At 41.7% G+C, this 21806-nt stretch overlaps 1 protein-coding gene across 3 annotated transcripts in view; it reads left to right on the top strand.

Moving 5' to 3' along the window:
• Positions 1-507: 507 nt before the first annotated feature.
• The window catches only part of TMEM131L (transmembrane 131 like), a 162028-nt gene continuing 140729 nt past the window's right edge, over positions 508-21806 (top strand). For all 3 annotated transcript variants that reach the window (XM_040472047.1, XM_040472039.1, XM_040472032.1), the window contains exon 1: positions 508-564. In XM_040472047.1, coding sequence (XP_040327981.1) covers positions 539-564 — 26 coding nt within the window. In that variant the 5' untranslated portion in view covers positions 508-538. The remainder of the gene's footprint in view (positions 565-21806) is intronic.

Raw genomic sequence — 21806 nt, 5'->3', positions numbered from 1 at the left:
CTTGGAGAGAAGAGATGTCAAACTAATTTTGAGATTATGTAGGTTGTGGTTTTAAATGAGGATCTTTACTTAAAATATCTAAGGGATCACTTGGCTGTTTATGGCTTTTAGTGGTGTCATTACTAGTGTTATTCTTTCAGTAGATACTGAATGCCTGCTGTGTATCAGGCACTGTTTTTAAAAATTTTTTTTTTCAACGTTTATTTATTTTTGGGACAGAGAGAGACAGAGCATGAACGGGGGAGGGGCAGAGAGAGAGGGAGACACAGAATCGGCAACAGGCTCCAGGCTCTGAGCCATCAGCCCAGAGCCTGACGCGGGGCTCGAACTCACGGACCGCGAGATCGTGACCTGGCTGAAGTCGGACGCTTAACCGACTGCGCCACCCAGGCGCCCCAAGGCACTGTTTTTAGATATTCGTTACAAGGTTATTACCTGTGTTTAATTTGAAGAACTGTTTCTTTTGGAGATTTTTGTGTTATTTTGAAATAACTGTTAAACCATGTTCTTTTGTCAATAGGGTGATTCTGAAGAGGATATGGAGGAACATTCTCAAGAGCAGAGGTAAGAAAAACAACAGGAGCAAATACCTGCATGCTGAATATTGCTGCTCGCTTTGGATGCTGTCAAAGTCTTGGTATATGTACAGCTATGTTTATGTGTTTGACATATCTGTAATATACCTTTTTCTTTGGCATTTGGGGTATCTATACTCTCTGATAATTCATATGACTTTGTTTTAAAATAAGGTTGTATAGAAAGCTGTTAGAAATATCCCCCTGGCGCCCCCCCCCCCCCACTCTCACATGCACTCTCAACTTCACATTTTTCGTGGCATGCTTATGCTGTCCTCTTGCTCACAAATATCTGTTGAGCATCAGGCACAGAGCTGGGTGCTGGGCATAAAACAGTGAACAAAACCTGTGTTGCATATAGTGGTGTAGTTAGACATTACTGTAAATAAAACAAAATATTGCTATTATAACTACCAAGAATTAGATTGCTATAGTATAATGAAGAAGAAGGGGTGGTCAGGTGAGGCCCCTCTTAGGAGGTTACATTTAAACTGAAGTCTGGAGGATGTGGAGGAATGGCTGTGCAGCAAACAGAGGGAATGTACCATAGGCAGTGGGAATGGCAGGTGCAAAGGCCCTGAGGTAGGAAGCACTGGCAGCATTCCAGGAACTTGGAGAAGGCTTGGGTGGTTTGTGGGATAGTGAGGTGAGGTAGGACCCTAGAAAACACATTAAGGAGGTTGGGTTTTGTTTTTTTAAGGGTGGTATGGTTTGTTGAAGGATTTAAAGCAGGGGCTAGCAAATTGAAAGGTGTAAACTACATTTTTAAGAGAATACTTTGGTCATGGTACAGTCTCAGTCACTTGTCAAACTGAGATGTCTGGTCCCTTGGAGGTGCATGGAGACTCTAAGCAGTACCTGGGCACAGGGATAACTTCCAGGGAATCAGCTTTTAGATCCCACTGTCCTATAGTCTCCTGAAATTGATCTGAGGTTGTGAGTTATCCTTTTTCACCTCTTCTTTTGTAATCTCTCTTCTCCACTTTACAAAAGAAAGGCATACTTCTTACCCAGCCCCAGTCTTATGAGTACTTCATCTTGGGCAACCAGAGGTGTGGCTTTGAAATGCTGATATTGGTTAGGAGAAGCAGTTAACTCTGATTAGATGACAAATTCTTTTGTAGCTCTGGTGGCTTTTGAATCTTTCAACAAAATTTAAGGACATAATCAAATTGGCAGTTGATAGATGATCAAAAATTATTTTTTTTAATGTTTATTTTTGAGAGAGAGAGACAGAAAGAGTATGAGTGGGGGAGGGCAGAGAGAGAAGGAGACACAGAATCTGAAGCAGGCCCCAGGCTCCGAGCTGTCAGCACAGAGCCCAAGGTAGGGCTCGAACCCACAAGCCGCAAGATCATGACCTGAGCCAAAGTCGGACACTTAACCAACTGAGCCCCCCAGGTGCCCCAAAAGTTATTTTTAATCATAGATCACTGTGATTTTTGGATAAACACTGAGAGTGTTTAGAGAATATAGGGACAGTGCTATAACAATGCTCCTTCCATTCACATCTGTTTATGTAAACAAGCTTTTTTAGTGCTTATATTAAATATAATATTTACATGAACAAATGATAGGGGGTAAGACACTCATCCATTTCATTAAAGGATGCATTTTCAGTAAATCTGTCTCTTTATGTTTAGTTTCCTATCAAAATTTATAAAATTTGTTGATCAGTTTTGTACTAGTAAAAATTGTAATGGTAACTCAATTCAGAAGAAAAAAATATTTAACACTTGAACCCTGTGGTCACAGGAATGTTTTTTAAAAAGCCTATTTCAGTGTATACCCATAGTTTTGTTGCACAAGTATTTGAACATAAAGATGTATGTATTAGGTTAAAATCCTCAGAGGGAATATCCAGCTATTCAGGAATGCTTATAGATGTGTTTTTAAAAAATGGGTGATGATAGGGCTCCTGGCTGGCTCAGTTGGTAGAGCGTGTGACTCTTGATCTTGGGGTCATGAGTTTGAGGCCCACGTTGGGTGTAGAGATTACTTAAAAAAATGGATGATGATGGATTTCATTGCAGTGGTATTTAGATTCCGTTGAATATATTTAAAAAAAAAATTTTTTTTTTCAACGTTTATTTATTTTTGGGACAGAGAGAGACAGAGCATGAACGGGGGAGGGGCAGAGAGAGAGGGAGACACAGAACCGGAAACAGGCTCCAGGCTCTGAGCCATCAGCCCAGAGCCCGACGCGGGGCTCGAACTCACGGACCGCGAGATCGTGACCTGGCTGAAGTCGGACGCTTAACCGACTGCGCCACCCAGGCGCCCCCCGTTGAATATATTTTAAGAAGTGATTGTGAGTTTATTAAAGATGCCAGAAGTGATTGTGAGTTTATTAAAGATGCCATCATTTATAATATACCAGAGATTACATTCTTTGTGACCATTTAAATTCATTGTATAAAATTTTAAATGGAGGATAAATATATGGGGCAGAGTTCAGAGTTTGTCACAATCCTCTGTTAGAGTGTGTGGTTAAAATTAAGAAAAGGCGCAGGATGCTGGCAGTTGTTCAGACGAGGCTGGTGGGAGTGGCAATGAAGGGACGTGGAAAGTTCTGAGATGAATTTTGGGAGTGGAACAGATTCATTGCTCTGTCAGTGGTGGAGAGTGAGGGAAAGAGAAGTATGTCATGGAGGGCTTCTAAAATTTGGCTTGGGCATCTGGAGGGATGGGAAAGGAATTAGGGGGAGGGAAATCAGGAACTCTGGTTGGTTGTCTCATCGGAATGTCAGACTTGGTATGACAAGTCTGGAGATGGCAGGGAGGCAGTTGATGCTGTGAGTCCGGAGCATGGAAGGCCTGGGCAGCATCTCCGGGGGTGGGTGCATCCAGTCTGTTGCTCGGGCCTTAGCCTTTGTTCTCCTCTTTTGTAGATTGCTTCGGTTCTCTCCTCTCACTGGGAACTGGTTTCTTTTCGTCAGTTTTCTGTCAGACTTTAAGGTATTAGTAGATTTTATCCCTGTTGGTCTTTTGACACAGTGTCAGGTTGCTGTGAAGGTGTGTGGGGAGAGAGAATTGTAGCAGTGATTTAGAACAGTGGCTTTCGGGCTTTTTGACAGTGACTCATGGTAAGAGATGCATTTTACATCAAGATTACCTACCTGCCCATAGGCATATATGTGGATGTATGAATGTGTATGCACATAGTTTATTTATCAAATAGTGCTTACCTTTACTACCTAGGACATACTGTTTTCTATTTTAAATTTTTTTACTGTGATAAAATATACGTTACACTTACCATTTTAACCATTTTTTTAAATTTATTTTTGAGAGACAGAGAGAGAGAGAATGAGCAGGGGGGGACAGAGGATCCAAAACAGGCTTTGCACTGACAGCAGTGAGCTGGATGTGGGGCTCGAACTTGAAAACCATGAGACCGTGACCTGAGCCGAAGTCGGACGCTCAACCAACTGAGCCATGCAGGCATCCCCCGTTTTAACCATTTTTAAATGTCAGTTCTGTGGCATTCAGTAATTTCACATTGTTGTGCAACCAATCACTACCATCCATCCATAGAATTTTTTTAGTCCATCTTATTTCATGGAAAAAAAAATGCTGTTTGCCACGACTGGATTGACTAAAAAATTTCTTAATCATGATTCCCATTTTGATCAGCCCTGATTTATATATTTTAATCTTCTCGATATAAAATATTCTAGTATTTTGCTGTCATATTATCCATAGTTGCCTTCCTTTTAACTTGACTTCCAAACTTCCAAGCCTCTTCCTCTTTGTTTCTTCTGGCCTTTTTTTTTTTTTTTTTTTGCTTAGAATTTGTTCCTTATGTGTAAAGATAACATCATGACATGGGTTGGATGGTGCTATTAGAAAACTTTCTTTGTGTCGATTTTCTGAAAATGTAGGTTCTGGAGTCCTTGGCAAGAATTCCCTCTGTAAGTGTGATGTCATGTGGTATGTAAATGAGTCACCTAAGTACTTAGTATTCACTTACCTTTACTGCACAGTTGGAATTTTTTTTTAAGTTTATTTACTTTGAGAGGGAGAGAGCGGAGGAGGGGCAGAGAGACGGAGAGAGAATTCCAAGCAGGCTCTGTGCTGCCAGCACAAAGCCTGACGTGGGGCTTGATCTCCTGAACTGTGAGATCATGACCTGAGCTGAGATTAAGAGTTGGACGCTTAACTGAGCCAGCCAGGTGCCCCTGGGAATTTTTTTTAATGAAAAATTTAATACCTCCAAAGCTCATATAATGTCTTGCTACAGTTAAAACAGACCTTTGGCTTTAGGATAGATTTAGATTTACAGAAAAGCTGTAAAGATGGTACAGAGTATTCCTATATGCCCCACATGCAGTTTATCCTACAGTTAGCATCTTCCATTACTGTGGCACGTTTGTCACAACTAAGAAACCAGCATTGGTACATTACCATAAACTAAACTCCACACTGTTTGAACATCACAAATTTTTCCCTGGTGTCATTTCTGTGTCCAGGATCCCACATTACTTTTAGTTGTCATGTCTCCTTAGGACCTCTTGATTGTGACAGTTTGTCAGACCTCCCTTGTTTTTGAAATCTTAACAGTTTGGAGGAGTACTGCTCAGGTATTTTGTAAAATATCCCTCGGTTTGGGGTTGCCTGATGTTTTTCCTCTTTGTTAGACTGGGGTTATTATGTGTTTTGGGGAGGAAGGCCACAGCTATACATTGGTATTCTCATCACATATTGAGGATATCTGCTATCAGCATGGCTTATCACTTTGATGTTGACCTTAATCACCTGGCTGACTCTTTTCTTTCCATCTTTCCATGCTACACTCTTTGGAGATAAGTCATTAAATGGAATTAAGCTCCACCTGCATAAATTATTTGGACTTCCTCTTTATGGGAAATTTGCTTATTTTCTGTCATTTATTCAGTCATTTATATCAGTATGGACTTATGGATATTAATTTATACTTTGGGTTATAATCTAATATTTGATTTGCTCTGCTAGGTTAATGTCCTTTATCCTAAATCTTATTTATGAAGTTATTACTACCTCTTTACACATTTTTCAAACATTTTTGAGATTTTTGTTTTAATTACTACCCCACAAGGCCAATTCTCAATGATAATTAAGTTGGACTTGAAGTCAGTAGAGTCAGTACTTATCAATTCTACAACATGAATGCCTCATCTCTGAGAGCACTCACATAGAGGAGTCTTTCTTGGGACTCAAGAGAGAAGAGAGATTCAAGAGAGATTTGACCATAAAATAGAGTCTCCAGATGTCCCAAGAAAAGTGTAGGTGGCACTGACATCTGTCCCTGGTGAGAATCTAGATAGAGGAGGAGGGCTCTGTGTCTCACTCTCCAGATGGCCCAGGGCAGGGCCCGAAGTAGACCACCATTAATCCTGGGGCGGAGGGTTCTGGAGTAGCCAGCCTATGATCTCAAACACAGTTTGGGAAAGCTTTCAGGGAAATTGGCCTCACTGAAGATTTTGTTTGTATTAACTTGACTTAATCTTCTATGAATGCTATGTAATTATATTTGGTTGAATGCCAGTAAAGCAATATTTGAAAGACTTTCTTGCCTCTTGCCTCTGCGTCCCCATTTTTCTCCAGGGTGTTCTCAAATATCAGCAGTAATCAGTTTCTTTGCTGAGAGAGAGAGGTTGCGGTTGGGACTCAAGCAATGAGAGCAAGTGAGACTGGACTTCAGCTCTTGCTGGAATTGAATGCTCTCTGGGAAGGTTGTCTGGCTCTGTACACAGCTCCCATAAGCCTTGTTGGGGTATAATTTGTTAGAATGTGAAAGGTGTGAGCATCGCCGAGGTGAACAGTATAGTACGTCAGCTTCTAAAAACGGTTATATAAAAATCATCAGTACCGACTGGTCAGGTACAGCGTTTGTGGAAGTTGTCATTGTGTTGTGTTTTTAATGTGTTTTTATATGATCAGTAACAGCAGCAAAATGTGTTCTCCTGAAGTAGTTTAACATCAGTTAAAGGCAGATCCTCAAAGTCAGAGCGTGCAGAAAGTCTTGTTAACCTTTCAGCAACATACTGAAAGATATAATTGCAGACAAAAACGACTTAATCATTAGGGAAACTTCTTTTGGCAGTCAAGGGGATTTCAGAGCCCCCACAGGGAATGGAACTGCTTTTCACTTTTCTTTGTTCTCCTTTAGAAGTTGAAAGCTGTGTTTCCAGCACAACCCCAAAGTTCCTCACCTATTGACAGGATCATAGCTTTTTAACCTTTGTGTGCCTCCTCAGGGTTCCCTTGTGGACCTGCTTCTCTTTCCCTCTGCCGTTTCCCCAGGTGATCTCACCTGTTCTCTTGGGTCTTATGTAGAAAGAACTTGCACTTAGATTGTACCTTCGAGCCAGGGGTCTCACCTGCCCAGTTGCCCACAGAGAGCTCCCTTTAGCTTTCAGGTGCTGCTAACCTACTGTGTCTGGAACTGAGCTCTTGGGCTCGGGTCCTTCTCAGCCCTTCCCTCGCTGCTGTACTGTGCGTTCATTTGCATAAGCCAGAAACCAGGATGCTCCCCCCCCCCCCCCGACTCCTTCATACTCCCCACCTAGTAGATGATCATCAGGTATGGCTGCATCTTCTTCAGATGGTCTGCTGCCTCCATTTTGTAGCTACCCAGGTCTGTTCTTCGTCTTCCTCCCTGCATAATGTATACAAGTCATACATCCTTTCCTACCATTCCTCTTGCAAACAATCTTACCTTCGTGATGAAGTGCGGAAGACCTGAGCATGGTGTAGAAGGCCTTGTGTGATCTAGGCCCTGCTCACCTCTTCAGCTTTCCTGCTCCTGCTTCTCACTTCCCCTCTTGCACTTGGGCTCGAGCTCTCTCTCTTTTCTCTGGCTAACCTGCCCACATGACCCACTCCACATGGCACACGATGACACTTGTTCTAGCACAGGGCTTATCCCTGTTTTAAAATTGCCTGTCCCAGGATTGTCCTGAGTCTCATTTGACTGATTCCTCAGCACCTAACCTAGTACCTAACTAACACTTGGGTGAAGACCTGCCAAATGAAGGGATGTAAGCTCCTATTTTTAAATTTAAGTCTTTTAGATTGATTGCTTGTAATGTTCCACATGTTCTTCATATCCAAGCCCACAAGTTATATTTGCCATTGAAGTCCAAGGACTGATATTAGTATTAGAGGTTGTGGTTTTTAAATTAGGTTATTGCAGTTGGTGTGTTTTTTTAAAGAGAATGGGTGATTAGCTCTATCTCTGTGTGCCCTGTGACACCTTCTACATGGTCATGTGGGCCCTGGGAGGGTTGTGGAATGAATGCATTTAGTGATCATCTTCATGGCCATAACAGTGTAAAGTGAATTTTCTTTGACTGTAATAGATCTCATAATTTAGATATCCTTAGAATACAAGGTTTTAAACAGGGTTCTTGGCATATATTAAAATTGTTTTCAAGTCACAAAAACCTTGTTTGTTTTTTTTTAGGTTGTGAAATTTTTAGCAAAACTTTTGAAACTTATTTATATAATTATTTAGCCCTCAAGTGGAATTAGAAAAATAGTCTAATAGGATCAGTATCCAAATTCAGATTTTCATTGAAATTATTACTTCCTCTAAAAAAATTATTATTTTCCCTAGATTTATCTTACAGACTCCAGAGTGATCAGGCTTGTGCTAATTTATATCTTTATATCAAAAAAGATATTTGAACCAATTTTAATAATTCCAGGTGTATTTTGAAGAGTTAGTCTAGAATAAAAATAAGCAAAACATTTCATTAATGTTCACATTCCTGAAACAATAAAGTGGAGTTGAAGTCTGGAGAGCCTGGGTATGGCCCGTAAACGTGGCATATCCAGTGCCGGAAACTTGGTGTTCGTTCATTACTTTAGGAAGGATTGCTTTAGGATAAGTGCCTTAATTCAGCATTCAAAGGCTGACTCTTGGCTGGCTTCATTCCATATGCCACTGGGTGGCTTGTCTGATTATTGCTACCTGTCACAAACATTTAACAGTAACCTAACTCTGTGGAGTCTGTTCAGTCAGGTGTGCATCCTGCAGTAAGAGCTAGGCAGATTCAACAGCCTAGCTGTTGGAATGACAATGTGGTTACGAAAAAGTACATAGAAGATTTATAAGGGGCTTATTTCAGGCCAGAGCGAAGGTACCACCATGAGGAAGAGAGAGACTTGAGTGTTTTGCCATTGGGAACTCAACTTCTTTCTTCAAGAAAGCTTATAGTGACAGAGTTAGAGATGAGCTGACATTGTGATTGTCTTGGGCTTCTTTTATGTAGTGAGAATTGTGCTTTGGGTTGCTCTTTAACCCATTCATCTTGATGGGGTGATGAAAAATAAAAGTCCTTTTAGATGGATCCCAATATATTGGCAGCAGTATTGATTAATTCTACGAAGGCATTCTGGATGTGTTGTGATGCCAAACTTCTTAATGCTTAAGAGGGCGGCAAAGCTTGGGGTTTCAAGGTTCAGAACAGAAATATAATTTCCCAAGGCAGTATTCTCTGTCTAGGAACACAAGTGTTAAGATAATGGGGTCTCCCAGGAGCTTGTTACTCTAATTTTAAATGAATTGTCATCAAATTATTTGTTTGTTGTTACAGTCTTCCACATGTGGAATATGACTCTAGAGTAATAGTGATTCCCACCCCTCCTCCAATAAATGTAACAAAAGAATGTTGCCGCTTTACAAATAATTAACTGCGGAAATCTGGTCGGTATTTCACAGATGTTGTGCTCAATAAAGATGTTTTTTAGAACCCTTGTTTTTGAATTGTCTTTGCAACTAATTTATGAATGATACAAGGGAAGTCTTACTTGTTTATTATAGTCTTTCCCCATGTTTTCCTCCAAGTAGTGGGGATATAGTTTTTAAAAATTTGCTATGAACATGAAAATTCTTCGGAAAAAAATTTTAATTTATTGAGAATTTGAAGTTATTTAATTTTTTTGAAGTTATGTAAAAATTACTCACTGATTGTTCCTTTGTTCCTCCAAAAATTTTTTAGTAACATGTTTGTTTCAGGAAGATAGCCATATTTACCTCATGGCATTATTTTCTCTACTACACACATACATATCCCAGTTTGAGAAACATGGTTTTAGCATCATACTTGCTTTTTCCCCCACACCAATTCCTTTTATTTTTAACCAGTTTGTTCATATATTTCAATCAGAAGACATGGCTCTGGATGGCATGTGGTTGTTGGGCTAAAACTAAACTCATCTATTAATAAACTATAGGGACTATACCAAATTAAAAAGCTTCTGCGCAGCAAAGAAGAACCGTGACCAAAACAAAAAGGCAACCTATGGAATGGGAGAAGATATTTGCAAACGATAGATCTAATAAAGGGTTAGTATCCAAAATATATAAAGAACTTACACAACCCACACCTCCAAAATGAATAATCCAATAAAAAATGGGCAGAAGACATGAACAGACATTTCTCCAAAGATACACAGATGACCAACAGACACGTGAAAAGATGCTCGACATCACTCATCATCAGGAAAATGGAAAACAAAACCATAATAGGATCCACCTTACACCTGTCCCAATGGTTAAAATAAAAAAACGTAAGAAACAAGTGTTGGTAAGGATGTGGAGAAAAAGGAACCCTCATGCACTGTTGATGGGAATGTAAACTGGTGCAGCCACTGTGGAAAACAATATGAAGGTTCCTCAAAAAATTAAAATTAAATACTATATGATCCAGTAATTCCAGTACTGGATATTTACCCAAGAAAATGGAAAACACTAATTTGAAAAGATATATACATCCCTATGTTTGTTGCAGTGTTATTTATAGTAGCCAGGATATAGAAGCAATCCAAGTGTCCGTTGATAGATGAGTAGATAAAGAAGAGGTGATGTATACATACGATGGAATATTATCTAACCATAAAAAAGAGTGGAATCTTCCCATATGTGACATGGAAGAATCTAGAAGGTATTATACTAAGTGAAAGAAATCAGAGAAAGACAAATACCATGTGTTTTCTCTTACACATGGAATAAAAAAAAAACAAATGAACAAATGAGAAAACCAGACTCTTAATTACAGGGAACGAACAGGTACTTGCCAGAGGGGAGGTGGGTGGGGAGATGGATGAAATAGGTGAAAGGGATTAAGAGGTACAAACTTCGAGTTATAAAATAAGTCATGGAGATGAAAACTATAGCACAGGGAATAAAGTCAATAATATTGTGATAATACTGTATGATGACAGGTGGTGACTGTACTTACGGTGATGAGTACTGAGTAATGTATAGAATTGTCAAGTCACTGTGTTGTACATCTGACACTAATATAACATATGCCAACTATATTTCAGTAATTTTTTAAACTTCGAAAAATATTAATCCCCCATCCCCCCCAAAACTAAACTTCTATAGGAAAGATGAATTGCCACCTGTGAAATATCCAAAGAAACCCACTGCTGCATTTGAGGTCGTTCCTGGAGAACAGCGTCAGTAAAAGCAAAGACATTGTGTGTGCCTCTTACATTGAGCATTGTGAAAATGTACATAGTAAATAATTCATATTGATGTTATGCCTTGTACATTGTTGACTTTTAGGGTTGTACTGCTTTGTGGATGTTGGGCTCCTTTAGCTGCCACTAAATTATTGATAATGGGTGAAGTCCAGTTTGAATAACAATCCATTGTCCCAGTTGATTGCTATGACAGATGTATGTCGTATGAAGTTTCGGTGAGGTAATTCCTCTGGGATCACGATTGGTCTATATCTCTTAAAGTCAGGCCATGCTAATCCAGTCAATCCGTTAAAAATTAGATTGAAGTAGTTGCCCTTGTATTATACTTCATAGTTTACAAAGTATTTTTATATGCATCGTCCTTCGGTAATCAGGGATTCCCATTTTGTAGATGAGGAAACAGGTTCAAAAAGGTAAAACAGTTTAAGATTACAGGGCTATGAAGGGGCAGAACAGGCACACAGTCCGAGGTGTCCTCTCTCTAGATCTACTTGTCTACCTTTTATCTAAAGTGATACGGAAAATAGAAAACCATTTTCCCAATTAGCCTGCTCTGTGTAGAAAGAGACCAAATCTAAGATTGGTATGTGGAAGCAACTGGATTCTTCAGTAAGAATTCTGAATTCTTTGGTATTCTATGGTTCCTAGCAATCCCCTGAAGAAAATGAGCATGGCTTTGTAAGAAAGACCGAGAGTTGGGACTTCAGTGTAGTAACACTTCACTATGTCCTAGAGAGCTTCTTTCGTTTTCTAAGTGTTGCTCATCCCCTGATACTGGGTTGCATAGCTTTTGATGAAATAACTGGAAAATCTAAATCCAGAATTTTAGGGTTATTTTGTGGAACACATACCACTGTAATGTGTCTTCAGAGGTTGTCTTTAGTTCTTGGATGGACATATTACCCTGTTTGCTTTGCTTTGCGATTAGATATTTTCAGCTTCAAGTAACAGAAAACCCTGACTCAACCAGTTCAAACAATGAAGGACATGTTATATCACAAGAAGCCCGGAGGCTGGGTGGTTCTGGGCTGGTTTACTCATCAGGTGAGCGTCAGCACCAGGCACCCGGGTCCTTCCAACTCTCTGTTCAGCAGGCTCAGTGTGCTGCCCAGCTCCCTTCAAGGTTGCAGGAGGACTGAGGCCTCGCTGCCTGGTGTCCTCCCATTGGAACAACCAAAGGCAGGTCAAAAGAACCTTCATCCTGTGTTTCTTTCTCAGGAGCGCCCCTCAGCGCACCTCCCCTTACATCTCCCAGGTCAAAAATGGTCCAAAGTCACCTGGAACTACTCCTGGCTTAGGGATTGATGGGACTACCCAGTTTGCTTTGCAGGGGAGTTCACCCAGCTGCCAGGGAGTGGCGCTTACTGACCACTCGGGGGCTGTACCTGTGTGGGAGAAGGGGATGGACAGTGGGAAGGCCAGCAGCAGTGCCTGTTGAGCCCAGCTCAGGGCTTGTTCTGCGTGAGGAAGGACAAGTCTAGGGCAGTGTTTCTCCAAAGAATAGTCCCGGGACCAGCAGAATCAGCACCGCCTGGGAACCTGTTAGACCGGTTCTCAGAGCCCACCCCGGGCCTACTGAATCGGAAGCTCCAGGGGAGGGGCCTGTGATCTGTTTTAACAAGCCCTCCAGGTGATTCTGATGCACGTTCAAGTTTGAGAACCATTGGTCCAGGGTAAGGCATCTGAGGAAGAACATGTCAAAATTCACTCTGGTTGAAGATTAAATAATTAACAGCAGAAATGGTCTTGTTGGTAAAACTTTGGGTTGGAAGTTGGGAGACAGTTGCTTTTTTTTTTTTTTCCCCCAGCGCTGCTCACTGTCACTGGCCCAAGAGTTTAGCAAACTTAGGGTATATACATATTCTTTTCAGATGCTATCAAGTTTCAGCCAGTTGCTCTAATTGTTCTACAAGAGCTCTGTCATGGTTATGGGGCTAAGTAAGGGTGGAGTTGCAGGTTGAGCTTTAGTGCCTACCCGTTGGGGGTCTGCCGTGGCCTGGCACGCCTGGTAAACAGGTGGGTTAGGCCACTGCAGGTCAGCTTCCAGGGGAGAACTGAGGAACTTTCTCGGGGATAATTCATTCATTATAAGGGAAGTGAGTCTGGCAGAAAACCTTGGCCCAGTAACAAAAAGTCTCAGTTATTGGATGGGAGAGGCCAGTCACAGTACAGGGTGGTGTGTGTATTCAGATCTGCCTCCTGGCCCAGCTCCCTCTGGGCACGTGGCTGTGTGTGTGAGAGAGTGAGAGTGTGTGAGTCTGTAGTGGGGGGCGGGGGTGTTGGGGCGTGAGGAAGGATATTACTTAAGTAAAAACTGAAAGAAGTGTTCTAAAAATTCTGTGAGAAACTGGGGTGGGCGGAAGCAGAACAGGCACCGCCCACAGGGAAGGGAACTTCCCCATCCCGCCTGGACGCCCCCCACCCCCACCTGGGTCACGGATGCTTGGACAGGAGCAGGATGGTGCTCAGGGTGGGAGCTGGAAAGAAGGAAGAAAGTTGGGACAAGGGCCCAGATAGTTTAGCCTGTCATGTGACACTTTAAGAGAGAGAGAGCTTCCCCAACCAAACCACAGACTGGGGATTCCCTGCAGTTCTTTGATGGTGCAGTGGGAGTATTTGCCAGCTGAGGGGGCAGGATGGAGAAATGCAAGAGGAAGAAACCCAAGTTCAAGTGCAGTGTATTCCCTTTTCCTAGGGCTGCCATAACAAAGTACTCCAAACTGGGTGGCTTAAAACAACAAATTTATTCTCTCTCAGCTCGGGAGGCTAGAAGTCTGAAAGCAAGGTGTCAGGACCACATTCCCTCTGAAACCTGTTGGAGAATCTTCCTTGCCTCTTTGCTTCTGCTGGCTTGCTGGTAACCTTTGGGGTTCCTTGGCTTGTAGCTATGTCATTCTAGTCTCTGCCTTTGTCATCACACAACATTCTCCCCGTGTCTCTCCATGTCTTCACGTGGCCGTCTTCTTTTTTTTTTTTTTTTTTTAAATTTTTTTCAACGTTTATTTATTTTTGGGACAGAGAGAGACAGAGCATGAACGGGGGAGGGGCAGAGAGAGAGGGAGACACAGAAACGGAAACAGGCTCCAGGCTCCGAGCCATCAGCCCAGAGCCTGACGCGGGGCTCGAACTCACGGACCGCGAGATCGTGACCTGGCTGAAGTCGGACGCTTAACCGACTGCGCCACCCAGGCGCCCCCACGTGGCCGTCTTCTTAGAGGGACACCAGTTGAATTATAGGAGAGGCCCACTCTGTTATAGCCTGATCTTAACTAACTGTGTCTGCAAGGCCCTTTTTCTAAGGAAGGTCGCATTCTTTATGTGGTACATAAAGAAGGTACAGTGCGTTAGGGTTTCAGTATATCATTTTCTACCTTTAATGACTCTGTGTTATTTACACATGATCATTGGGAACAAGTATTTTCTCTTCTGGATTTTTTTTTTCTTGTGGGAAATGAGTGGGAAGATGGACAAGTATTTCAGTATATACTAAAGCTTAACAGACAAAGCCTTGAAATTGAACCACACTCCTTTGATTAGAATTCAGAAAAATGCAGTTACTAAGACTGTAGCCATGTTCGCAGTGTTGTGTTTGTGGGTGTAAGTGCCTTCAACTTGTTTCCTTACCAGTTAAACTTTGCAGATGAGTACTTGTGGGTTTTCTCACAAGCTGAAGCAGATCCCTGTGGGTCGTTTATTGGTTTGGTGCTGTTTCCTGGAAATGCTCGGGTCAAGATTAGCCCCTTTGTGCTTCCATGTATTTTAATTGCAATTAGCCAGGTGTATAATACTGTTCACCGTAAGGAGTAGCTCTGTTATTGTGAGCTTTTTTAATACTTCGCTCATCAGTCTGCTTTCAGGTGGATGCATGTCACATCCAAATTGCCTGTTAGTTTGACTTTCATGTAACTTAATTAGCAGATTCATGTTTTGGGAAAGCCTGATCTGTGATCTTGAAATTGGTTACGGTTGGTGTAATTCGTGGGTAATTGGGCGCCTTCACGGTGACTCCTCTAGTCCTTAGAGGGCTGGGGTGGTTTGTGGTTGAAATGGGAGAGAGGGAGAAAGCACTGGCTCCCGATGCCTTAATCTTTTAATCCATTTAACCTGGGTAGTCAGTTCAGGCTTTATTTTAATTTGAAAGTATGCTTAGGTAGTTGGGAAGGGGTTTCATTAACTCACCACATTTAGACCATAATTAAGGGAGGAAGGTTATCCCTAATTGCCTAAATTTCTTAAAGGCCCATTAAAGTTATGTTGCTCCTTATTGGAAACTGAAATTCTAGATTGAAAAAAAAAAATGAGGCTAAATCCAAACCAAACAGGCTTGACAAAACCATGTCCCAGTTCAGAGATGTTTCATGGGCATGGTCCTCGTGAGTTCTGAAATGTGTTTGTGGAACATGGAAGAGGGTTTATGGACACACAGATACAAGGTAACCTGGTTTCTTGCTGAGTTCAAAATCTGTCACTTGAGTGCATGTTATATATGTTTTCTTTTCGTTTCTGCTTTTGAATTGGGAATAAATGGGGAAACTGGAGAAGGAGATGCTCCAGGAGACCTGCACACCTGTAATATTGACTAATAAAAGAGAAGGAGGAGTAGACAGGAAGTAAGTGGAACAGGAAACTGGTGAAGAAAGGGAGAAGTTAGAGTCTGGATGGCAGGCATTTCTTGTCTGCACACCCATCTTTAGGGATTTTGATCAGGTAGATAATCCTATGAAATTAAGTCACTGGTATTTTGTATTATTTTCTCAATGGTCCATGTCCATTTTCTGTCACTCTGTAATCATTCAGGTGGTTAGTAAAAATCATTTTTACTCCTGTAAGTCTGTTTAGAGACAACTTGAAGTATTTTTTTCCATTAGTCATTTTATTCCAATTTGTATGGTTTGTGCATTTATTTTTTTAACATAGTACTTTTTAAAAAAGTTTATTTAAGTAGTCTCTACACCTGGCATGGGGCTCAAACTCAAGACCCTGAGATCAAGAGTAACATGCTGTTCCGACTGAGCCAGCCAGGCGCCCCAACGTAGTACTTTTTTTTTAAGGTTTCTTTTGGTTTTCCAAGTAAAGACTTTTAGTATCCAAAGGTATTTAAGCTATTACAATATTAGTTTTCTACATTTATATAACTTTTGGAGGATTTTTCTTGTAATGTCTAGTTTTGGATGTATTTGGCAGCACTCGGCACATGTGATTTCTGCCATAAAATAGAAACCTGATTAAGAGACTTACTGTACTTGCGTACTTATTATAGCAAATAAATTAAATCTTTAGTTTTTAATTAAAAAAATTTTTTTTTAGTTTATTTGTTTTTCGAGAGAGAAAGAGCAAGGGAGGGGGAGAGAGAGAGAGAGAGGGAGAGAGAGAATCTCAAGCAGGTTCTGCACTGTCAGCCCAGAGCCCAACGAGAGGCTTGATCTCACGAATCCGGATATCATGACCTGAGCCAAAATCAAGTCAGCCATTTAACCGATTGAGCCACACCCAGGCACACCCCTAGCTTTTAATTTTTATATACATTGAAACCTAAAATTTTCATAGAAATTGAAGCCCTGAAATGTTAAGTCTGTTCTGGCCTTCATGGAGGGGGGCTGAGAGGGACAGGCTGACTTGAGCATTTTACCTCATGCCACTGCACATGGAGTTGCCAGGCTGCCCCTGGAGTCACATCCTTCCCAGAGGGGGGCGTCTTACTCACATTTGTACAAAAGCACCATATGGGAAAGTCCTGAACTGAACTCTTCTTGCTATGGTTTTATTATACTGAGCATGTATTCCTTTTGTAGCCTAAAAACTCCATTTAGAAATTAAAATGCTGATTGTTAAAACCAAGTATGCTTTCACAGACTGGGTTTTCTATACAGTTGCTAACATACCACACTCTTTAGTTTAAAGCACATGGCTGTGTGTTCTCATTTGCTCCGAATAAGGTCGTAGAACAGATCTCATCTGGAAAACGGGGGTAATGAAACCAAGATTCTGGGTGTAGAAACATTTATTGAACATTGAACATTTCCAGTTATTTTTAGAAGTTCTAGCTTACTTAATTCGTCGGAACCTCCAGAGAGAAAATAGGCTTATCTCTATTTTATCTTGACTCTTGAGAACCATGCCTCTTAAAGCGTCAGTTCTTGATGCAACTGAAAGGTGTCGGGGCTGAGACCGGAGTCCAGAGATCAAGCCACCAGACTTTGAATTTCTCACATTCAAGGTGTTATGTCAGTTGAAATGATTAGAAAATTCTTACTTGCTTTCATTTTTTCCTTTATTTTCTTTCTATTTTGAGAACAAGAAAAACAAGATAGAATAGTACCATGTAGTTACCTATATTGAAATGTTAATTCATGTAAGCTGGGAAAAGGCAGTATGGAGTTCTGGAAACTTTGACCTAAAGATGATTAAAACGATTGGCTTTAGGGGTGCCTGGGTGGCTCAGTCGGTTAAGCGTCTGACTTCAACTCAGGTCACGATCTCGCGGTCCGTGAGTTCGAGCCCCACATCGGTCTCTGGGCTGATGGCTCAGAGCCTGGAGCCTGCTTCGGATTCTGTGTCTCCCCCTCTCTCTGCGCTCCCCCGTTCATGCTCTGCCTCTCTCTGTCTCAAAAATAAATAAATGTTAAAAAATTTAAAACAACTGGCTTTTATAAAAATACATAATTTAGCTCAAGGAGGCTGATGAAAACATCCATGATGATGGTAACTTATAATTAACACGTAGGTTTGATTGTGGAGAATTCTTAATAATTAAATGCCTAGTACTAAAATATTTTTCTCTTGAGTTCACCTGGATTGAAAATAGAGGGAGCTTGTTGAAAATTTGAATTTTTGCTCACTCTTGTCCGAATCATTACATTTTCCAAATTAATGATGCTTCAACTGGAGAGCTCTTCAACAACTATTGTGAATCCATATTACATAATAAATATGTGTAAAACTTTGCCTAAATCATTGTCAGAGTCTCAAGGTTGTGCATAAAATATCTCAAACTTACCATAGTGGACCCGGGGAAGATGAATATTCTGCTGTAATTAGTGATTAAAAGGCAATATACTGGTAATAGGAAACTGGCATTGCCTAGTTACTAGAAAGCCCCTGAAGCATACTGGTTAACTACTAGGTTATAAATATGGGCTCTACTCACAAGGAATATATAGGTTTTTTAAAAAAAAATTTTTTTTTTCAACGTTTTTTTTTTTTTAATTTTTATTTTTGGGACAGAGAGAGAGACAGAGCATGAACGGGGGAGGGGCAGAGAGAGAGGGAGACACAGAATCGGAAACAGGCTCCAGGCTCTGAGCCATCAGCCCAGAGCCCGACGCGGGGCTCGAACTCACGGACCGTGAGATCGTGACCTGGCTGAAGTCGGACGCTTAACCGACTGCGCCACCCAGGCGCCCCAGGAATATATAGTTTTAAGAGAATACATGACTTAGGCGACACATGAAGTAATATGTGTTTATGAGCCAAGTTTTTAGTTGAGCTCTTTTTACTTGCATCTTTTCTGGCTTCATCTAATGTTGGGTTAGGGATGGGGGTAGAGTGGAAAGAACAGAAGAGAAAGTGGGTCAATGGTGGGTAACTGGAAGAGCGGGGGTGGGGGGGCAGCAGGCTGAGGTTAGGAGGAGACAGACATCTGGACAGAAGTAGGGACAGGAAGTTAAAGAAATGGGCCAAGGTCAGGAACCTGAAGTGGTTGTGGGCAGGGCTGTGAAATAAGATGGTGAGACACAGGCGGATATGGTAATGTTTACCTGGGGTAGGGTATTTTTTTCCAGCCTCAAGGTAGTATAGTCAGTGGCTAAATGATGTGCTTGGAGCCAGACCACCATGGTTTGAATCTGACTTCCTACTTATTAGCTGGCCACTTTTGGCAATTTGCCAAAACTCTCTGTGCCTTGGTTTCCCTTCTTTAAAACATGGGTATTATTAACAGTACCTCCTACGGAGTTTGTTATAAGAAGTGAATAAATGCGTGTAAGGTGTTCGGACAGTGCCACACCTGTAGGTGCTTCCACATGACCTGCTGTGAGATTGAGAAGGCTGTCATCCTTTTAGCGGTGGCTGCCACTCAGCATCAGGGAACGCCTATCTGGCCGACACCCTTCCCTGGCTTCCAGGGGAGAATACTTTTTTCAGGAATTGTTGCATTTGAGAATCTGGAACTAGTGGGAATAAGGCCCTGGGCTTGGGGTGTGAACCCTGTCTCTGTAGCTTACTAGCAGTGTGAATTGAGCCTCTGTTCTCTGATCTGCAAAATAGGGACGATAGTAGCACCTACTTCACAAGATTGTGTGAGGATTAATTAAAGAGGTTACATGTAAAAGATACTCTGAAGAGTGGAAAATGCAGTTGGCAGTGCATATCAAAATGTGGGTGTGCTTTAAAGATACTACACTCTTTAAAAAGAGTTTCCTGGGGCACCTGGATGGCTCAGTTGGTTAAGTGTGCAACTTGAGCTCAGGTCATGATCTCGTGGTTCGTGAATTCGAGCCCCACATCAGGCTCTCGTTGTCAGCTCAGAGCCTGCTTTGGATGTTATGGTCCGCGCCCACCCCCCACCCCTCCCCTGCTCTCTCTTTCTCTCTCTCAAAAATAAACATTAAAAAAAAAGTTTTCTAAGGAAACAGTAGAATAAGTTCACAAAAATGTACTTAAAACAATGTCCATCTAATTTATATTGGGAAAAAAATTGTAACCAACCTAATTTATATTGGGAGGGAATTAGAAACAACTTATATGTCCAACAGTATATCCATGTACATAATGGTGTAGTAAAGTATTTGAGAAAGATGTTTATGATACTAAATTTTTTGATAGAAAAAATTGATGGACAGATGTTAACTAGACTTAATGTGATCATTTTGCAGTGTGTACAAATACCAAATCATTGTCCACCTGAAACTAATATAATGTTGTATGTCAGTTTTACTTCAATAAGAAAAAAAAGCTTTTAGTGAAAGGTACTAATGTTGACCAGGTCTGTGCCAGGCTCTATGATAGAGTTCCCCAAATATTGCTTTGTTTTGCCCTTAAAACATGCTGCTCAGAGCATGGGAATAGCCGTACGATACTTCACAAACAAGCAGGGTTACTTGGGCATTCTGGGAGAGTGCCCTTGACAGTGTTCACTGTTTTCATTTGGTAGTGAAATGGTATTTGTATTTTCATTTTTTTATTTTTAATTTTTTAAGTTTATTTTAAAAGAGAGAGAGCGTGAGTGAGCATGGGAGGAGCAGAGAGAGAGAGAGAGAGAGAGAGAGAGAGAGAGAATCCCAGGCAGGCCGTGCACTGTCAGCGCAGAGCCTGATGCAGGGCTCGAACCCATGAACTGTGAGATCATGACCTGAGCCAAAACCAGGAGTCAGATGCTCAACTGACTGAGCCACCCAGGTGCCCCATGTTATTTTTATTTTTGCTTATTAAGCTATAAGGTACATTTTAAAAATAAGACATCTTGAATTAAGGATGCTCATGATAAAGAGGGAAACAGATAAAGATATCTAACTATAATTCTTTTTTTTTTTTTTCCAACGTTTATTTATTTTTGGGACAGAGAGAGACAGAGCATGAACGGGGGAGGGGCAGAGAGAGAGGGAGACACAGAATCGGAAACAGGCTCCAGGCTCTGAGCCATCAGCCCAGAGCCCGACGCGGGGCTCGAACTCACGGACCGCGAGATCGTGACCTGGCTGAAGTCGGACGCTCAACCGACTGCGCCACCCAGGCGCCCCTCTAACTATAATTCTTGATAAACTCCCAAGTGCTGGGAGCCAGCAAAATCCCCTTTTGCTAAGGTGGTTTTTTGTCCACTTGAGGACTGTGCTTAATAAAGTAGTCTCTCCTGAAGAGTGGGAAGTTGATTCTGGGGCGGGGAAAAGGACAAAAGGGAAGAGCGGTTACAGGAGTTTGGGATTGTGGGGCTGGAGTTGTCAGAGGGGCTGTAATAGAGCTGACGGCAGTGGGCTGAATAGGCCATATTCTAGACCCAGCTCTGAGACAGGGGTGCTGGGAGCACAGCGTGAGGGGGGGAATGCTCTGCTGAGTGTTTTTACCCACTAGTTGCTCAATCCTGGGGAGGGGTGAGAGGGTCCTAGGAGACTGAGAAGTAGCCACTTAGTGAGCAAGTATGAAACTGCCTCAGCATGTTAACAGGGTGGCTCTATAGGTGCTTAGGGAGTGGATGTCAGCCCCAGCCGGGAAAGAAGTCGAGACGAATTCCTAGAGTGCCACAAGGCCTTTGAATGCCAAGCCAGCTTCACTGCAGGGTGGTGTAACTGAAAATCAGAAAGGCGGCCGGTTGAAGACAATCCCATTCAGAGTGAGAGTAGCAAAATAGATTAGGCTATAGATTTAATGGATAGAAGTTCTTTTAGAAAGGATTGACTAGTAACTTGCCCAGGCATTACTTCAGAAGACTGCCCTAAACTACAGTTTCAAAAAACAAAACACAAGATTTTAAATCACTGAACACTTTATTTAGGAAGAATTTTCTGTGGAAGCCTAGTGTATAAAGGATAAATACAGGCTGCTTTATTACAGTGGAGATGGGGAGACCTATTGGGCCAAAGGGATATTTACCTTTCAAGACACCCCCCCCCAATCCACCAATCTTATTATTTAGCTGGGGCGGCCATGCATGGTAGGGAAGATTAACCCTAACCCCGACACCAGAGACACATTTCCATCTAAGTCAGTCCCCTTTGCATAGATGTGTGTGTAGTACAACCACGACGGTGTCGTGATTGT

This window comes from Herpailurus yagouaroundi, unplaced genomic scaffold (assembly GCF_014898765.1).
Source record: "Herpailurus yagouaroundi ecotype Mexico unplaced genomic scaffold, PumYag 28, whole genome shotgun sequence".
NCBI lineage: Eukaryota > Metazoa > Chordata > Mammalia > Carnivora > Felidae > Herpailurus > Herpailurus yagouaroundi.
The sequence above is the reverse complement of the archived record's forward strand: the minus strand, read 5'-3'. Positions and strand labels throughout refer to the sequence as shown.